The 19656-nt window shown below is 32.4% G+C and overlaps 1 protein-coding gene across 2 annotated transcripts in view; it reads left to right on the forward strand.

The window, feature by feature from the left end:
* LOC148617055 (A disintegrin and metalloproteinase with thrombospondin motifs 18-like) overlaps positions 1-19656 on the forward strand; it is a 69502-nt gene that overhangs the window by 10556 nt on the left and 39290 nt on the right. For both annotated transcript variants that reach the window (XM_088584341.1, XM_088584342.1), the window contains exon 2: positions 11128-11173. In XM_088584341.1, coding sequence (XP_088440467.1) covers positions 11128-11173 — 46 coding nt within the window. The remainder of the gene's footprint in view (positions 1-11127; positions 11174-19656) is intronic.

Consider the following 19656-nt stretch of genomic DNA (forward strand, 5'->3'; position numbering starts at 1 on the left):
TCCTAACACAACAAACCGGAGCAACACAATGATGGCAGGGCTGATTGGAACATAGGTTTGAATTTGGTATAAACATGCTTGGTGTCCTAACACAACAAACCGGAACAACACAATGATGGGAGGGCTGATTGGAACACAAGTTTGAAATTGGTATAAACACGCTTGGTGTCCTAACACAACAAACCGGAGCAACACAATGATTGCAGGGCTGGTTGGAAAGGCCCTGTAGAGGAAATGTTTTTCTGGGCACAAATTTCAATGGACCACAGAATTTGATATGCCTGCGACCAGTTGTGTCCAGATTAACATTGACTCTCTAGCACGGCATTCATTGTCTTTCCAGACAGCTCTGCTTTCATTGCGTTGCTCCCTATTGTCATATTAGAATACCTGGTGTTATGAATGGAGTAAGATTCCTCTGTCTTCCATTCTCAGCAGTGTAAGATTCCGTTGCCATTAATGTCTGCTTATGAACATTGCTGTTCAACAACTTGAGAACAGCTTCTAACAGACTTTCCAAATATAAATTCAAGTATTTAGTTTCTTATCATAAAAAGGGGTCATGTTTAAGTTTGACAGTTGTTAAATGTATTGTTAAGGAGTGTTTTTTAAGGGGACATGGATTATAAATGCATGTTCACTATCCGTTTAATCCATAATGCTATACATGACTCATGGTTTACAAGATTATGCAGATTTACAAAGACAATTGAAGTTCAAGTAAATATTTGCAAAATAGCTTGATTTCGACTGACAAGTAAGAACTGTCAGCATAAAGAAACTTCTTTTAGATTATCCATTGTCATTTTCATATATATTAGAATTCTCAATTACATATGCACATGCCCCATCCCTTTTATAAGAAAGACTTAGTCACTACTTAATCACATAGGTGATAGTTTTTGGCCGGTAAGTTAGAATAGTGAGGCTGTAATGGGTGACTAGAATAATGGCACAGCATGTCTGACTAGTATTTTGAAGGGTCTGTTTGATTGATCAAATATTCTTGTCCTGATTTGAATCAATTTCTTGCCATAAGTTGAACTACCAGTATAAGCAATCAGTCTCTTAATCGATCTAATTTTTAAAGAGTTTATTGATTGGGGAGGTTTATTTTCCATGTGTTGTTTTTATTTTAATTTATTTCTTTTTTTTTTGGGGGGGAGGCTACTTAGGGATCACCTTGTTTCATGTTTGGTTATTTTTTTAGTCTTTTTCTCGTAATCATAATTTCTCTTAAACCAATCCATGGATTTCGATGAGATTTTATAGGAAGATTGGACATTTTATTAATATTTGCAAAAAGTTAAAAAAAAAACTCATGCTTATGCTTTCTAAGGGAGATAATTAGATGGATTTTACATGTTTGGTATATTACTCAGTTGGATTATTCTAGTTTTACTTTGTTAATAGTATTGCTCTGTAGATTTAAGAAAAAAATCACAGAAACTCCATTTTATCATTGTTTTACCACAGGCTGGCCATTTATGTCGCATTGTTTTACCCAGAGCTATAGTGAAGGGTTAAATAATGACATTAATGGCCAGCCCATGGTAAAACTATAATAAAATGGAGTTTCTGTGATTTATTTCGATCCTAATAGGACTAGTTTCTTCATATTTTTTAATAGACAAAGTCTGTGTGTTGTACGAAATGTTGGTCATGTGTTCACTTTTTTTTTACCATGACTGTGGTCTAAAGTGCTTTAAAGCACATCATATTAGATTATTTGTTATCACTCTTTCAAGCAACTGCCAAGGTAGAATTTAATGAATGTTCATATTTTGCTGTTTCTAGTTAATTTAATACATTATATGTATTGTTATTCCTAGTGTATATGTGGACTTATACAAATAATCTCTACTCATAAGTATATCACATGGATGGCCATTGAAAACATACTATTCACTGCATTTATAATACTGTTGTAAAGTTGTGTTTTTCAAAAGCTGGCCACTGTCATTTGAAGGTTTCTGTTAAAACTGGGTTGACAATCTGCTCCAGACCAGTTGTTATTGACAACAATGGGATTGTTGTGTTAACACCTTCAGTTTGGTTTATATTATTTCATTGAGTAAAACAGGTTATTTTACAGTGCATTAGATGATGATGTTCAGCAAATAGAGTTTACCTTCACTCATCTAAATGACAAGGAGATTTAAATTATCTTTCAAATTTAAATACCTGTGTCTGGTAAAAAGTTTTCATTTCCATGTCAAATGTCCAGTAACCTACCTTAAAAAGTAATTATTATTTACCAGTAATCAAGAGTAGGCTAAACGTATCTCCTGAACATTATAATTGTATTTGCTATAATCAAACAGTAACAACTTTCAGTACAGTTCTTGGTTGCAACCACCAGTTGAATATGGCATGTGTATATATCTGTCATGACTGCTACATGCAAGAGGTCTAGTGGAGAGGCCATCCTTAATTTTAATTTGCCATACTAAATCTGCAAAAACACATTGACAATTGTGTTGAACCAAGTCCATGACAATTTTTATATTAATCTGTGTTTTTTATGTATTAGGGTACATGTTAAACAATAGATTGGTTGATTGATTGATTAGCAGAAAGACCTTTTATGCACGAAGAAACCTGCCCATTGGAAAGATAACACTGTTCATCATGTACTTTAATTTTCTATATATTAAACCAAAAATGAGCTGAGATATAATCATGTCATGCAATTTGCATGTATTTGTAATTTCAAGTTCAGAGAATTATATAAACCAGACCACCTTGTGCCTAAATTTACCCCTATGCAAAATGATACTAATATTGTCATGAAATCTATATGTACTTCTGCAGTAGAGTTCATACATTCATCAACTTATCGGGATCAGGTTGAAGATCTTGTGTTATACATTGAATCCTGTGGGTTAATGTGTACATCTGATATACCCCAGACATTCAAGGTCTCAATCATACCTTTCTGGTAACTGACACTTGTATCTTTCTAGTAACTGACAATCATACCTTTCTGGTAACTGACAATTGTGCCTGTCTAGTAACTGACGATCATACCTTTCTGGTAACTGACAATTGCACCTTTCTTGTTACTGATGAGTTGTTGTGCTTATAGATCTAAGTTAGACAATCACGATGTTCTTGATTCAACTTTGGGCCAGATTGTACCATGTACTTTACATGTTGCTTTTAACAGGAGCATGATTAATATTTCTTTTTTTTTGTAACTGACAAGTTGTACTTATAGGTCTAACTTAGGCAGCCATGCTGTTCTTGTTTCAACATAAGGCCAGATTGTACCACTTACTTAACATGTTGCTTTAAACAGGCAGCTTATTTTGTTATTTGTAATTTTGCCTTATTTTTACTGACTATAATTATATATCCATCTTATGATGGGCATATGATACCTCAGTTGGCATGTGCAACCATACACATGATACGATACCTCAAAAAAACTATTGTTACACATCCTGGCTGAAACCAAGAGCAGCTTGTTGCCATTTTATGAATTTCTGATAAGCTGGAAGCTATAGTTAAGGAATTAGCATTTTGTAGAAGGCAAGTGAGTTTAGGTCATGACTAATTTAAAAAATGCTCATAACTGCAAATGTCTTGGTGGTCCCAAGGTAGGCTGCTAGCCTCAAGTGAGGGAGCTCATGGGTTCAATCCCCAGGGAGTCACAACTAAGACTTTGAAATTGGTCGCCACTACTTCTCCCTCAAGCAAGCTGTATTTAAGGAGGTAGACCTAGGGTAAGGGACATAACTCTTGAAAATCTGCGATATGTTTGTATCATATTCAATTTCACCAAAGCCTATCAAGCTTTAATTTAATACAGAATGAAATCAATCCAAGTTACTTTGATGCTTACATGATATTGATGTAAAATGGTGAATACAAATATTCCAATTATTTGTTAGAGTTGTGTCCCTTACCTTAGGTCTACCTCCTTAAGGGTAAAGTGACAACTGGTTGGATCAGAGTTAGAATGATGTGTCTAAATGGGGTGACATGCATGCCTGCAAGATGTAACACTTCTGTGAACTACCATAATAAAGATCCAACTAAGCATGTCAGACTAGTGCAAAGCAGGGTCAGTTCAATTGGTCAATTGTTCTTGTCCTGAAAAGCATGAAATTTCTGCCATAAAATGGGAAGCCATAATCAATTTATCAATCCTAATTGCAAGTACATGTAAAAGAATCTACTAAACAACCACTTTGTGGATTGGTTCTACATTAAGGAATAGACTGAGGTAAAGTCTAAACATACCTGTTAACTTTCAGAACAGAACATGTGGGAGATTCTCCTCTATATACACTGTCTTTTTAGACATTTGATATAAAACCAACTTCTGATATAAAAACTATTTAGTATTTTTTTCACAAAAAATTTTGTGATTTTAACCAAACAGATAATACACTTTTTGGTGGGAGACTCTAAATTTTGCATTGATTTTGTGGGAGTCTACCCCCTAATGAGGGAGGGTTAGCAGGTATGGTTTAAAGCTACATACAAAGTCTGCTTTGATGTACAAATCTAATTTTGTTGTTGCAATTTTATTATTACATGTGTACCAATTATTACTGAAAAAATTAGTCAAATATGCTGTATATAAATGTTTCACCTGTAACAAACAATTATTCAAATCTGTAAAATGGAGTGGATTGGTGTAAATTACACTCTAAAAAATTATTTAGAAAGTTAATATTTCAAATTTATAAAGTTATAGTATTTTGATAGCTGTCTTTATCAAACCGTCTCTAATTTAACTACTTGTACCAGTAGCGAAGTAGTTCCTTTAATTGGAATATTTATTTACAAAATTATTCTATTTTATTTATTATGATCTTAAAACAAGTTTTCCTTGTCAGGATCAAGGTCTAGTTGATGAAGTACAAGTAGCTATAACTGGTAACCATGCGAGTTAACCTTTAGAATAGTTCATATTCCCCCCCCCCACTGACACAGTCTGATATGGGAGATTCTTCCTCCATTGTCACTACCTCAAGTGAGAGATTATCTCCCATTGTCACTGTCTCATATGGGAAATTTTTATTTTAAAGCACATTTTTTATTCAAACCATAGTGGTGCAACATGTTGGGAAAGATGCCATGTTCTTTGCACATTAAAGAACCCTTCTGTGATATTCTTTCGAAGTAGGAACCATTGGGTCTCTGTCACAGGAGGCTAAATTGCCCTACGCTATTTCCGTCTCCCTATTTCCAATGGCAATCAAAATTTGTCGATCCCATTATCCTTGTGTCACATCCCATTTTTCATTTCATCATCATTCCATGTTCATTTAAAAACCCCTTTCAAGTTCATCGCCTGAATATAGCTAAAATATTGCTGTTCGGCATTAAACCCTAACAATCAATCAATCAATCATTTTTTACTCAATTATTTTGAATCTTTCCCAGAAAATATAGCGATGTTCCCCAAAAAAGTTTCACAAATTTTACATTTTTATGACGAAGATTCTAAATTTTTCATTAATTTTGTGGCAGTCTCCCCCTAATGTGGGAGGGTTAACAGGTATGCTGATAACCCCATATTACAGCAAGTGCTATAGTTAACTTCAGGGAATGGAGTTTGTCTTACCTGAATTGAACTTGATGAACAGGTAGTTAACCGGACAATTGATATGGAGATTTAAACTTTCTAGCTGACTTAGAATTTAATACCTATGGAATGATATAATTATAGAATGATTCCTGAATACATGTGCAGCCAGCTATGATACATTAAAATTATATTGTATGCTATTCTTTGATACATGCTCCTTTTAAGCCAGCTATGATACCAAGATAATACTATATATTGTATGCTTTTAATAAAAGCTATAGTACCCAGCTGATATTATATATTGTATGTTTTCAAGCTAAGCTATGATACCCAGCTTATATTATATATTGTATATTTTTTAACTAAGCTATGATACCCAGCATATATTATATATTGTATGTTTTAAGCTAAGCTGTGATACCCAGCTTATATTATATATTGTATGCTTTTAAGCCAGTCATGGTACACAGCAGAAATTATAAATTGTATGCTTTTCAGCCATCTATGATATCAAGCCATTTTTATTTTTTGTATGCTTTTAAGCCATCTTTGATACCAGCTTATTGTATGCTTTCTATTCATTTTCTGTGCCATTTTAGCCAGCTATGATACCCAACTAATATTATACATTATATGCTTACAGCTGGCATGAAACTGGGGAAATACATTCACCAGAGAATGATTCACTCTGATGTACCAGATATAAATCTCAGACGAGTAGAACTTTACCCGTCTAGAGCGACTCATGCCACCGTCAATGAATATAATTATACAACTATAATTGCAAATAAAAATTTAACAGCAAGTTTATTTGTACATCTTATTTCCATAAGTGTCAGGTTAAAAAGAAGTGGATTAAAAGGGTTATTTGTAAACTTTACTGATATACAAACTGCCAGATCACTTGTGCTAATGGCGATATCAAACACCGCCTTTGATCTTTTTGTTTACATTTGATGCTTAAGTTATGCATTTTGTGGGGTACCAATTTTCTCAACTTATTACTTACCTTGTCTATTTGTTTACATTTGATATCATAGTTTTACAATCTGTGAGGTACTGTTTTTGTCAACTTGAGCCGAGACTGGTACGATAATATGACACTTAATTGGGAGGACCAGAGTTGAACACCCTGTTTTGACTGACATGTAAAACTGCTTGTATTTGCGCTTACAGTTCCTTGTGATTTTTTTTTGCAAATTTGCATGGGAAGAAAAGTTTTTCCTTATTTTTTTTTTTTTTTTTTTTTTTTTTGTGTAATCTTGATGCTTGAAGATACCTTTGAGAAACTTCACTTGGTCAAATCTTAATAACACCATCCCTAGGTATACGTTTGTCAATTTGTAAGCCTTTAATTTTTGTCTCTCTGAAAATGCAGATATTTGAGGCATGCATCCCAGAAATAATGCATTCTGTGGTTGTTGAAAATTTTTGGTGCATGCTTTAATTGTTAGTTTTATTTTATACCAGCTATCCCAATTCCACTTTTTAAAGGGCGTTACATCTTAAGGGACTAAGTCAGGAACCATTGACTTTTACATGGAAAAATAAAAATTTAAATATTGGGCAAAAACCATCCTAATACATAGATACATGTAACAATCACATTTAAGAAAAAAGTTACCTATTTATTTCATATTATTGGTTTCCATGGCAACAAATGTCTATTTTCAAACTAATCCAAGGCTACTCATCTTAATGTCTCATTAGAAACCCCCCGAAGTTTAAGATTATGGGGCCTAAAGACTATGTGATTGCACCTGTGCAATTTTCTTTAGCAGCAGCTCTAGGAAGTGTACCATAGTCCAGGAGTCCTAGATGGAGGTTTTATGGGACAGTTTTTATATTCAGTTAGACTTCATTGAACAAGCTTTAAGTACATATTACATTATGCATGTTCATGACCGGTCCTGGTCCTATTTTATTTAAAGTTTAGAATGATAACAACTATGAATGAATAAGAGATCTTGGCAGGCTATGCAAAAAAAAAATTAACTGTTTTTTTTTATGAACTTAAAATAGTATTTTGTGTCTGCCCATCTGTCATATCTCTGGTTTACCTCTGGATTGAGGAATTTTTTTTTTTTTTTTTTCAAAAATATAGCTTGGGAAATAAACTAATCATGGTCTGAGAGTCTGACTGTCAGTGTGACTTTTAAGTACAATTCCGTCAAAATTAACCAAAGGATTTTGATGAAACTTGAAGTAACATTTGATATTGTACGTAGATATTCTTGAGGATGATCATTGTCTGATGCTTGCAATGTAAGACATTTTTATGTTTTAATGGGAAGTGAGGGGGGGGAATCCTTTTGTGGATCTACTCTCAATTTTAGTTTTCTTTTCTATGGTAATAGTGTCAGGTTATTACAAACTTTTTTGAAGTACAGATACTGTTAAGTGTATAAAGACAGACTTTAAGGTGCATATGCTGTTTATTAGTTCCGAGTGGAATGCCATGTTTCAATTCAATTGGAACTGTGAAAGTGCCCTGTAAAACAACAGTATCAGAATGAAAATTTGTATACACTCTCGTTTGTCTCTTACCAACAGAAAGGAATGGTAATATTATAAAGTTAAACCTGAATAATCTGAAAACCTGTCTAAACCAAACCCTGAATAATCCATAACCCTGTCTAAACTTAACCCTGAATAATCCAAAAACATGTCTAACCAAACCTTGAATAAACCATTACCCTGTCTAAACCAAACCTTGAATAATCAATAACCCTGTCTAAACTTAACCCTGAATAATCCAAAAACCTGTCTAAACCAAATCCTGAATAATCCATAACCCTGCCTAAACCAGACACTTTTTGAAGTCTCTTCATATCAGTTTAAATGTATTTTGACCTGAGTAAACCAAACACAGTTCCAAAAGTGGTATAGTTAAGGCAGGTTTCACTGTACAAATAATTTTCAATCAAGAAAGACAAAGAAAAGATAATCTACCAGCCACTTTGAAAGAGAAGAATAAACTACAGAATAATCTTCAATACTGTAGATATATTTTGCATTGCCTAAATGAATTGAAGAGCATGTCACAACTGCACTTTTAAACGATTTAATGATAACATAAATTATGAATGAAAAATATTCTTGTCTTTAAATCCCTTATCAGGACACCATCTGCCCCATTAGAACATAATCTATTTGCCTTCAAATCTGTATCAAATTTTCAAGGGGCATAACCCTAGATTTACATATCTCAATATCTTACAAATTCATTATCCATGTGACATTTTTAGTTTTGACAAAACAATTATCATTTCAGATGAATTCAGACATTAACAACCCACGTCAACTCAAATGCTAAGATCAGTTGCACTTTATTGCTAAATGATCAAATACATCTGCAACCCAATATTCGCACTTCGGCAATAATCTTTTTAAAAGTCGTGCAGAGGGTATTTTGATGAATACCAACAATTTAAAAATTATGGAATGCATTATGATGTGTGATTTCTATACCAATCATATTATTTTCAGTAATGAAATCCTTTTGCAACGCTTTTTTTTGTATAAAATATTGCTTAGTAGTTTAGAATTCAGTTTTTCAAATTCATAGTATATTGGTATCTATAAAATGAACTGCGACTTTTCAACTACTTTGACAGTACTTAAATTCATGGATACCAATTTTGATGGATTAGAGAAAATACACAAGTTGGTGGATTCTTGAATTCTTGGTTTTTAGGTTTTCAGTACTCACATCAACGGAAATCTGCTTTTTGTTGGGAACCAAATTTCGTGGTCTGGCTCACCCACGAAAACCATGAAAATTGGTATCCCATGAACAATAGTACTTTCACAGTACTTATTTGAGTTAAAAAAATGAGCTGAATTTAGAGTTTTCATTCTGGATGATAGATCAACAACATTGAAGGAAAATGTTGCTAATTCAGTCATAAGTGTAGTACGTTTGTTCTTAAGATATAGAAGAAACAAAATTAAAGTATACTGTATTTTTTAAGTAGTTTTAAAAGTATTATGAAAATTCATATATTTACATGCAAACAATTTTCATTCGAAAGAATCTGAAATTTAGCAACCACTAAAGAAAATATCAATTGTTTACAGTTCTTTTAAAGTAATTGGTTTAACTTTACTCAGTATTCTTTTAAATCTGCATTATTCTTATAAAGACTAGTAATGAAAGGTCTCATAGTTGAGCAAGACAAATTCATGAATATATTTTGTTATATGTTAGAAAAAACCATGGATTTAGTCAAAACAATTTTGTTTTCAACATGCATAATTTTTATATCAGCCAGTACTGGAAGGTTTAATAGGTGACAGAGAAAGAGAGATTCGTGAATGTACTTCGTGATATGTTAAAAGAAGGGACGTATTTTGTCCTAAAGGATTTTCATCAAATTTTTGACAGATCTTTTAAATCATAGTTTTAAAAGACCTCCGACTTATAAGGTATATTTACTTTGTTTGAATACTTTTCAATACTTTTTTACATCTGACCCAAAACCCGTAATTTATTTTTTAACAATATGGAAACCAGCTGGTATAGCAAGAAATTGGTCTGAAATATATCAAGTTTAAATTTTTTTAAATTTAAATACAATTAAGGTATAATATTATGCAAACTGTCCATCTTTAATTTTTTTAAAAAGAAATGGTATATGACCCTTGCTGTTTCCTCGCAAGTGTGTTGATTATTTGTAATATACATTATTCATATACTCATCGTGTCAAGGTTTTTATTTGTATGGTAAGCATCTGTTCATGGTCTGAAGTAATCCATGCCAAAAATTATCTTTCAAATTTTGTGTAAATCCCTCTTATACTAAAGATGTTATGAATGAACTTTGAAGGACTTGGAACTTTTGAGTCACTAGCTATTGTGGTTTTATCTACCAGTATTGATAGTTAAGGAAGTCCCACAAGTTTTGGTTTATATTTTTAAAAAACCCAGACTTTTTACTTACTTATAATATCTGGTTTAGAATGTCCATTTTGTTCAAAGCAGAGTCTGTCACTTTGCACTGCTCGGTGAGATCTTAAACTTAGTGAGACAACCCTTGTTTTGCTCTTGTTAATTACAAGACCCATCACAATAAATTTGTTGATGTAAATTCACTGAGCATGAGAAATAAATATTATTTCTAATTTTCAGATTCTTGATGACCATCTGTAAGCACTTGAATTTACGTCAACAATATTATTATACCCACTCCCAACCAGTGGTGATATATTTGAATTACATTGTAACATATTCGGTATTATTCCATGTATGTCTGTCTGTCAATATTTTGTTGCAATTATCTCTGTTCCACATACACGGATAGATTTTCAATTTGTTTTGTGACCTCATATAGATGTGGGATATGTTTTAAACAATTTTGGCTGCTGTCCGACACCAACTTCCTGTATGAGCGAGAGTATACCTAGCACGACAGCATGTGCATCATCATGTTGAGATTTATTTGTCTTCCCTACAAACACTAATATGTAGTACTGATACATCTAAAATTGAAACCAACATCCAAATAATTTCCATGTATAATTATTTTATAAATTCACTCATGTATTAAATTCTTAATGTTTTTATTATTTCCTTTTTTCAGATATTAAGAAGATGTCACAGTTTACAGGCACAGCATTCTACAAAAGGTTGGTGTAAAAATAGAAATCAATCTCAGAAATTTTATTTGTTGATCGTTAAATGTAAACTTGATGATTACATAATAGGTAAATAAAACAGAATAGAAAACCATATCCTCCATCAACCAGTGGTTGGTATATTGGAATCAAAATGTTTGTTTGTTTGTCTATCCAAATCGTTGCAATTATCTCAGAACCCAAAGGATGGATTGATTCCAAACCTGTGTGCGTCATATAGATAAGGCATATGTTGTAACCAATATTAGTTGCTCTCAGATATTAACTTTCTGTATGATTGGGGGTGTGCAGCATGACAAGGCAACTTCATGTTTTATGTTTGGTGACAACTCACCAAAGTTGACACTTATTGGATTTTACTCACTCAGGTGTTGCTGACAAAGCAGGACATACTTACCCATCCAGAGCACCTGATGCCATTCCAAGTTTTTTGGGGGATTTATCATTTTGTATATGCTTTATTTTTTTTTTATTGTCTTGGTTTTTTTTTGTTTTTGTTATTTTATCTTTCTACATGTCATTGCATTTTATTCTGTTGTCTACATTATGTATTTGGATTTCGTCTCTGTTTCCTGTTTTTCCCTGTTTTGGTATTCTGATACCTCTGAATTGTTCTTCTGTTTTGAAGCTCTGGCATCATTTTGCTAATGTTTATAATAAATTTATGTGGGACAATGATAACACAGGATGCTTATTGCCTCATTACCAATGCTTTTTCCACCATTTTTTGTATAATAATTGCTAACAAAAAGGGAGGTAATTCAGCCTTGGTTTCAATAAAAAGTTAACCAGTGATAGGCAAAAGTAGCCAAAGAGAATTTCAAGGTTACATTGAAAGAGTAAATAATGGCAGTATCAAGATATCAATTATATCAATACCTTACTGGTAAAAAATGCCTGCCATGTTGCTTAGATCTCTCAAAACCCCTGTCCCCTTTCCCCTTGCAGTTCCTTGATCCATGTACAACCTTATGTTTAAAAGTAGTACTCCAGCTAAGAATCATGCAGAATGTGATTCATGGGTAAAAAGCCAACATTTTTTAAATTTTAGATATTTTGTTTGAATAGCCATAGTAAACAGAAATTATTATTCATTTTTTCATATAACCCGTATTCTTAGGAGATAAAAATTTTGTGGAATTCACTGTAGATTACAAAATTAAGGGAGATAATTCTGTAAATGACACTCATATACAATAGAACCTATTGGATTTTCAATGTTGATTTTCTCTTAAGAGCAGGCAGATTTGAATGAATAGTTACATATTTCATAGTATAGACCCATAAAACAACTTAATTACAAAAATAAAAATATGTAGCCTATTTGGGGTGTATCACATTTTACAGATTTTGCATGATTCTTACAAAAACAGCTACATTACATTTTCCATATATAGGGTGCATGAGATGTGCAAATGATTATCATTTTCAAGTTCAAATACTAGGTGAATTAAATTTTGTATTTGTAGAGAAATATATGTAAAAAAAATCAGCTGAAGAAAAATAAAACTTGCGCTGAAACTGTAATAAGTATTATATACCATAATGGGTAAGGTTTCATGAGTGATCAAAGTTATGTTATAAATGGCTGTAAATTGAATAAGAAAATTTTTATTCTATTTAGAATGATGAGAATATTAAGTTTGTATTGTGAACTTTTTTTTCAAGTTTCGAAATCATGTTGTGGATGTTAAACTCCATCTAAAATGGGTGGCATGGCTCAGATTCATAGAGAGCAGATACGGCATATGCCCCCTCTTAATCCTGAAGTTATATCATCTTGATTTGTCTCATATTCAACACCTAAGTCTTTAATTCTAATTGCATTCCCGAAAACTGAAAATCTGGGTCTGTCCCTAGTGACTGTAATTTATCATGGTGTCATGGTGTCTGTTCAGATATTATTTGAGAGTTGGTGGTATTATTTGGTCATTCTGAGTGTCTGGTGACAGACAAGTCACTCCAATGGCTTTATTTATGTAGATGCTGTTAGTGTGCTATGTATACAAGAAAGAATGAAAATGTGAATAGCATGGAGTCAGAATAAAGTGTTTTCCCTCAGTCAATTCTAGTGCTTAATTTGCAGCTTTTTATTTTTAAAGTCTGGGCTATTTTAAATGAGTTTTAGTTCAAATGCTTTAGAGGCTCTGTGCAATAATTTTGGAGAAAAAACCATGACTTATGATATGCAGGTAAACAATTCAGTGGAATAACTCTTGATCGGGGTGAATGATGCATTGCTGCTGAATGTTGATTCTAATAGATATCACAATTCAATTGTTAATTCTTAATTTATTAAATCATTGCCTGATCTAAGGATAGGGGTTCTGGGAGTTGGAACCCACTTCTGTTGAAAAATTTGTTATGTTGATGCAAAATTTGGGCAAAAATGAGCAAATTACAGCCTGGAACCCTTTTTTCTGGAATCGTTCCCCCTTTTTAAAATCTGTAGATCAACTCCTGTAATTTCTTATCTTACCAACTTTTTCTTCTAGCTTCAGTTTCATTTTTATGTTAAACAAGTCAAGTTTTTATTTGTATCTAAGATTAACCTAATTATCATCCAATCAAATTGTTGAAAACTTTTAGTTCAAAAAGCTGTTACTCGTGTGGGTATACATGTTTGTACATGTATATCCAAAATTTGTTTTTCTTCATTAAATTCTGCATAAGTACTTCCAATGAAATATTTTAAAATTTCAAAAGATCTAGGACCATTGAAGACTTGATTAAAAAAACAGGATCATCGTATGGACACAAATTGGCCCCCTTTTTCACCATACTTGTATACTTGTTTACTTAGTCCAAAGACAGATTCATCTTATGGATACTTATTGCCCCTCCCCCTTTTCACTATACTTCAGGACTTAGTCCAAAGACATATTCATCTTATGGGCACTTATTCCCCCCTCTTTTTCACTATACTTGAGGACTTAGTCCAAAGACGGATCATCTTATTGACATGTAATGGCCCCCTTTTCCACCATTCTTACACTAATCATTTAAGGTACTGACAGATTGAGGAATTGAAGGTTAAGGTGTAATTACCACCTTTGAACTGTAAGGATCTTAAATGTCACTTTACTTTGCATTTTTGTGTAATTATCATCTATTACTGAATAACTGCCTTCAATTTGAACATATATATCTTTCAATAGGCTAAGAGATACAGCCATGTAGACTATCCATATATTTGTTTTATTAGCTTTTTCTCTTATGTTTTGACCTTTATATTGAGTTGTATTTAATTTTTCTATGGCACAATTAGGACAAAAATATTAATTTTTTTCAAATTTGTTTACAAACAAACACATTCCATTTGCATTAGAAGAATCACCTAATTACTGTGACATTGAGAATTTTGAGGTCATGAAAAACACTTTAAGTACAGTTCTGTGTAAGAATCAGGCAGTGGGTGGCACATCATTATTCTCAATTTGGTCTTTTTTGCCTCAAATATATTCAATACATCTAGAAAACAACTGAAAAGCTATTTTAATTTGTCCTGAGGCATCTGTGATGTAGATATTTTTTGACTTCTTATATTAGGAAAAAGTGATGAAAAATGTTTCCACCATTTTTCCATAGTGCATTTCAACTAAATTTGATCATTAATATCTTAAAAAGGCAAATTTTACAAATACTTTTATGGTTATTTCTGAAGGTTATCATGTATAAATACTTGGTGTATGCAATAAAATCTATGTGTTTTTTTCCTTCATGTGCCGCACATTTAACAAATTTTGCCTGATTTTAGGCATAGAAGTACGTAAAGTTTAATACCCAAAAAGTTGCAGAATAGTCGAATCAGAAATAAATTGATGGAATCTAAAATATATTTATGCAAAAACAAAAGGTTCAGATATAACTAGCTGATGTCAGTCAAAGAAAGGTTAATTTAAGAGTTGGCTATCTGTCTGCCTGTCTGTTCATCACACTTAAGGACACCTTATTTGTTTAGTCTAGAATTGAGAGATGTCTAATGTTTCCCACATTGTTTTCTATAAACTTTGAAGAAATATCCTGTTTTTGCTACTATTTTCTGACTCCTAAAAATATCAAAAAAATTATTTATGTAACATTTGGGTACATAGCGTTTGTGTAATCTCAAATTTGGACTCCTTTAACTTTTTTCTGTAAGTTTCTTATGTTATCCCAAATTTTGTAGATTACTAGTGGTTGATTCAGATAATATTTACCTGGGTTCAAGTTCATGAAACATCTCAAATTAAAGCTTTCCTCAAATCCTTCCTAATTTCGACCTATCAGATCACTTGAAATTGAATATTTGAGGAAACCAAACACTTTTTAAAGTCCCACCATTTCAGTTTAAAAGTATTTTAGTCCTTGGTAATCCAAAAACCTGTCTAAACCAAACCTATTTTAAAGTCCTTAAAAGGATTCAGTTTAGGCAGGTTTCACTGTATGGGAACCTAGAGTATACAGGGGCAGATTCAGGCAGGGGCGTTGCGGGCGTGCACCCCCCCCCTAAAACTTGCAAAGCATGGGTTGTCAGGATGTAGCCAGTTTTAAGTTGAAACTTTAATTTCTTACTAATTTTCCAAAAATTTAACCTAAAAAAATTTTTCGCCTGGCTCTGCTCGCCAAAATTTTAAGTGTGCGCCCCCACTAATCTAAAGTCCTGGATAAGCCCCATAGTATATTTACCTATAAACTTTCTTACTAGATCTATAATTTGATCTTACTTTCTACCATTCCCTTAACCAAATCGCCACAAACACTTCCTAAAGCTTCTAGGATTACACCACAACCATAATAGATGAAAGAACCTTTAATAGGTTACACCAGTGTAATCATCACTAGTACCCAAATTTGATTGGTAATTGAGATTGTGGTCATTCTCAAATTTAAAAAAAAATATATGTAGTTTGACAGTTCTCCTATTGTGAAGCACAGTAAGGGGTGTGTAACTGTCATTTGAAAAAAAAGAAGGAACTACTAATTAAGATGTTATTTTCGGTGGTTAAAGTTTGTATTATTTACAATGGATTTAGGATCTGTTATATGTAAGTAAAAGATATGGTATGAATAAAAGGAAGCAACTAACCACTTTTGGTTTTTCAACACTCCCAGTTTTGTTTAAAAAGACAAGGTCAACTTTCTCTGGGGTCAAGTTCAGTTCAAACTGTCTGTATCCTTAAAATAAGGTCAGACTTAACAAAGAGTAAGACACTTTCCATTTTCAAATTTAGAGTTTGATTTTTATGTACTTAATGTTTCATTGTTTGGTCCATAAAATTGATGTTGGCCTATATATACTAACTGTGTGTCAGTTGCTATTTTCTGTTTAATGTCTATTTGGACATTTTTCATCATGGGAACAAATTTATTGAACACTTTTATAGTGTTGAGCTCCATTAATAATTATAATCCAATTAAGATCATGTTCTATCTAAGTTCAAGATGCATTTAAATTTTACAAGATAAAACATTTTAACTTTTTGTTCGAATGAGTTTCAGTCATGAAAATCTCATTTGAGTGTACATCAACACATTATGGTTGGACATTATACCAAATTTTATGACGATCAGTCAATTCACTCCTAGGTAATACCTGGCACAAAATATCACCCCTTACTTTTAGAAAACAGTTTATTTTGACTCTGGACCAATATTCAACAATAAAACCTAGAAAAAAGTGAATTTTAAGACCCAAGTCTAGTCAAGGGATAAAGGTATATATTTTCTCTAACATTTGTCTTTATCATAAATATTTAATTTGAATTTGACAAGGATTTTTTTTTTCTTTTTTTTTTTTTTTTTTAGCAACATGATAAAATTTCATACTTATGACTAAGGACACTCCAGACTATATCATCACTAGATACATGTATTTGCAATCTTGTCAAATAGAAAATGAACTTAGTTACTTTGAACTAAGATGTGACTGGTAACTTTGTCAAACACTTCATGATATCCTGGTAAAATCAATATAATGAATGAATTTAACAAAGGAGAAGGGACACTAAGTTGCAAATTGTATCCCTATTATGAGATACAAGGATATGCATGCATGGTAGCCTTTTTCCTGTCAGTTTGTCTGTGTGATGCAATTCTTTTTTTTAATTTAACAAAAGTTTAATAGAGATGTTGGAAAAATACCCATCAGACAATTATGCAATGTTTTAAATTTGAACTGAATTTATTGTACAAAGAGCCTGTTAGTGTCTAATGGTTTAAGTTCCTTCATTCTTGAGTTATTGAGTAAATTTTGTTCTCAGATAAAAATACAAATTTCAAAAAAATATTAGCACGTGCGAGAATTGAGCACAATGGTGACAGATTTGATTATTTTTTCAAGGTTAAGATAACTTTCCAAAAACCTTGTTTAACAACCTCACTCCTTCTCATCATCAGTAAATGCATCACAATATTTGTCATGTAGCTCCAAATTTTTTGAAGCCAAATATTACGTGAGATTTTCCTTGTCCTTTTGTAACTAAGTAATGCTACTTCAGAATAAATAAAACAACCTTTTCTCCGGTAATATATGCTAGTAAGTCCTTTAGGCAAAACACTTGGTACGTGACTATAACAATTTACACTTTCCTGTGATATACGATTGAGTCTTTGTGCCTTTCATGATGTTAAAATCATCCAGTACAGGTCCTATAGGTTTTGAGGTTAATGGGTAAACATGTGTTCATTGATGACCTCCCAAGATTGAATTATTAATGAGTACAACTCTATTTAAATATCAGGTTGTAAAAATGTAAAATTTCAATTTTTGGCATTAAAATTACCTTTCAAAAGGTTTTCCACTGACAAAGATATATATGATATTTGCCCTTGCAGAAGCTTTTACAAAGGTGATGTAATAATTTGTTGTTATCAATAGATGTTTTTGATCTTACAAAGAAAAAAAATTAGATTGAATTTAAAGAAATATATATAAGTCTTTTTTTTCAATGACAAAGTTCAATTCAGTCATACAATGCAACTCAATAGACTTTTCAATTTTATCATTAAGAAATGTTTTAAACCATTCAAGAGTATTGCACACCTATCTTATAATTAAAAGGGCTAGTATCGGCTATGAATACAACCAATTTAATGTTTGATAGCGTATCTCATTGATAAGAGCATACAAGTCCCATAACCTCCTGATACATGGTTTTAAAAGGAAATTTTAATTCCCCTTTTGTAGGGTATATACTTTAATAGAGATGGGATTCAATTCACAGCTTTTTGTATCCAAAACCCTTAAAATCTAGTCAGCATTGAAAATACTTTTCCCAGCTGGATGTTAAGCGTGTAATTCCGAAATGAGTAACGTAAAGGGATTGTTACGGTATATATTCATAGTTAAATTGTTGGTCGGGATTTAGACTTCCCGGCCACACACACGTCATTCTTTCAATTACACATGTATTTGGTCGTTTTTGAGATTTTCTAGCTGACTTAAGTGCTATATGATTAGTGTACTAGTTTCACTACTACGTGATTATTTGCTAAATTTTGAAATCTGTTTTCAGAGACATGTATTGAAATTGGCTTATTAGGATTCTTTTAATCAATTTATGAAGTATACAGATTTGTAGCAGGTTAATTATATTATTCAGTAGTGCTTCACAATACTTTGTATGAGGTCCACACTGTGAGGTCTTTTTTACGTTTGATACATTGGTGTCTGGCTCATTTTTAATTAAGAAATTTGATTAGTTTTCTGTACAATGAGATTGAAGATAAGAAGTTTGAGGAGGGAGTAATATTTATTGATTCTTTTAATTAGCCTTATGAATGATTATGGGTAATACATAACCTAGTCAGTATTAAACTTAATATACATTGCTGTCTGTTCATCTGTGTGGCACAAGATGACAACTTCATCTTTGTATCAATTATTTTTAATAAAACTTCAAATCATAGCTGTGGTCTGCCTTAAAATAGGCACATAGTAAACATTCTTGGTAAACTATTTCAATGGGAGGTAATCTAGGGTGGATCCAGGATTTGAGTTTTATTATATTAAATGTCGTGCAAAGCAAGGCAAAAAATATTACGGGGTGAAACTTGTGGTGAAAAATTAAGATTTCATGCAAACATTTTTTTTCTTACCGATTTATAGGAGGCATGCGCCTGGCATGCCCGTCCTTGGATCTGCGCCTGGTAATTAAACTTATTTGTGGACATTTATGAATTTTTTTAGTTATTAGCCTGTACCTCAATGTCTGAAACTTTATTCATCTCAGCTGCAGGAGGATATAATACTTCTGTGTCTCTTTTTGTTTTTTAGAACATTTGCAAGTACATGTAGTAGTTTTCTTGGTTAAATGCTGCTGGCAGAGCAAGCAGGACATGCTTGCACTTCTAGGGCACCTGATGTCACTCAGTTCATGGATTTGATGACTCCATCATACAATGAATGAGAAATTTCCTTTTTGTTTGGAACCAAAGTTTGTGGTTTGCAAAGACCAATAACAATTTCATAGTATATATTCAAACTTTATAGG

The sequence above is a fragment of the Perna viridis genome, chromosome 5 (genome assembly GCF_037379345.1).
Source record: "Perna viridis isolate PV_CMFRI_1.1 ecotype Kerala chromosome 5, ASM3737934v1, whole genome shotgun sequence".
Taxonomy (NCBI): Eukaryota; Metazoa; Mollusca; class Bivalvia; order Mytilida; family Mytilidae; genus Perna; species Perna viridis.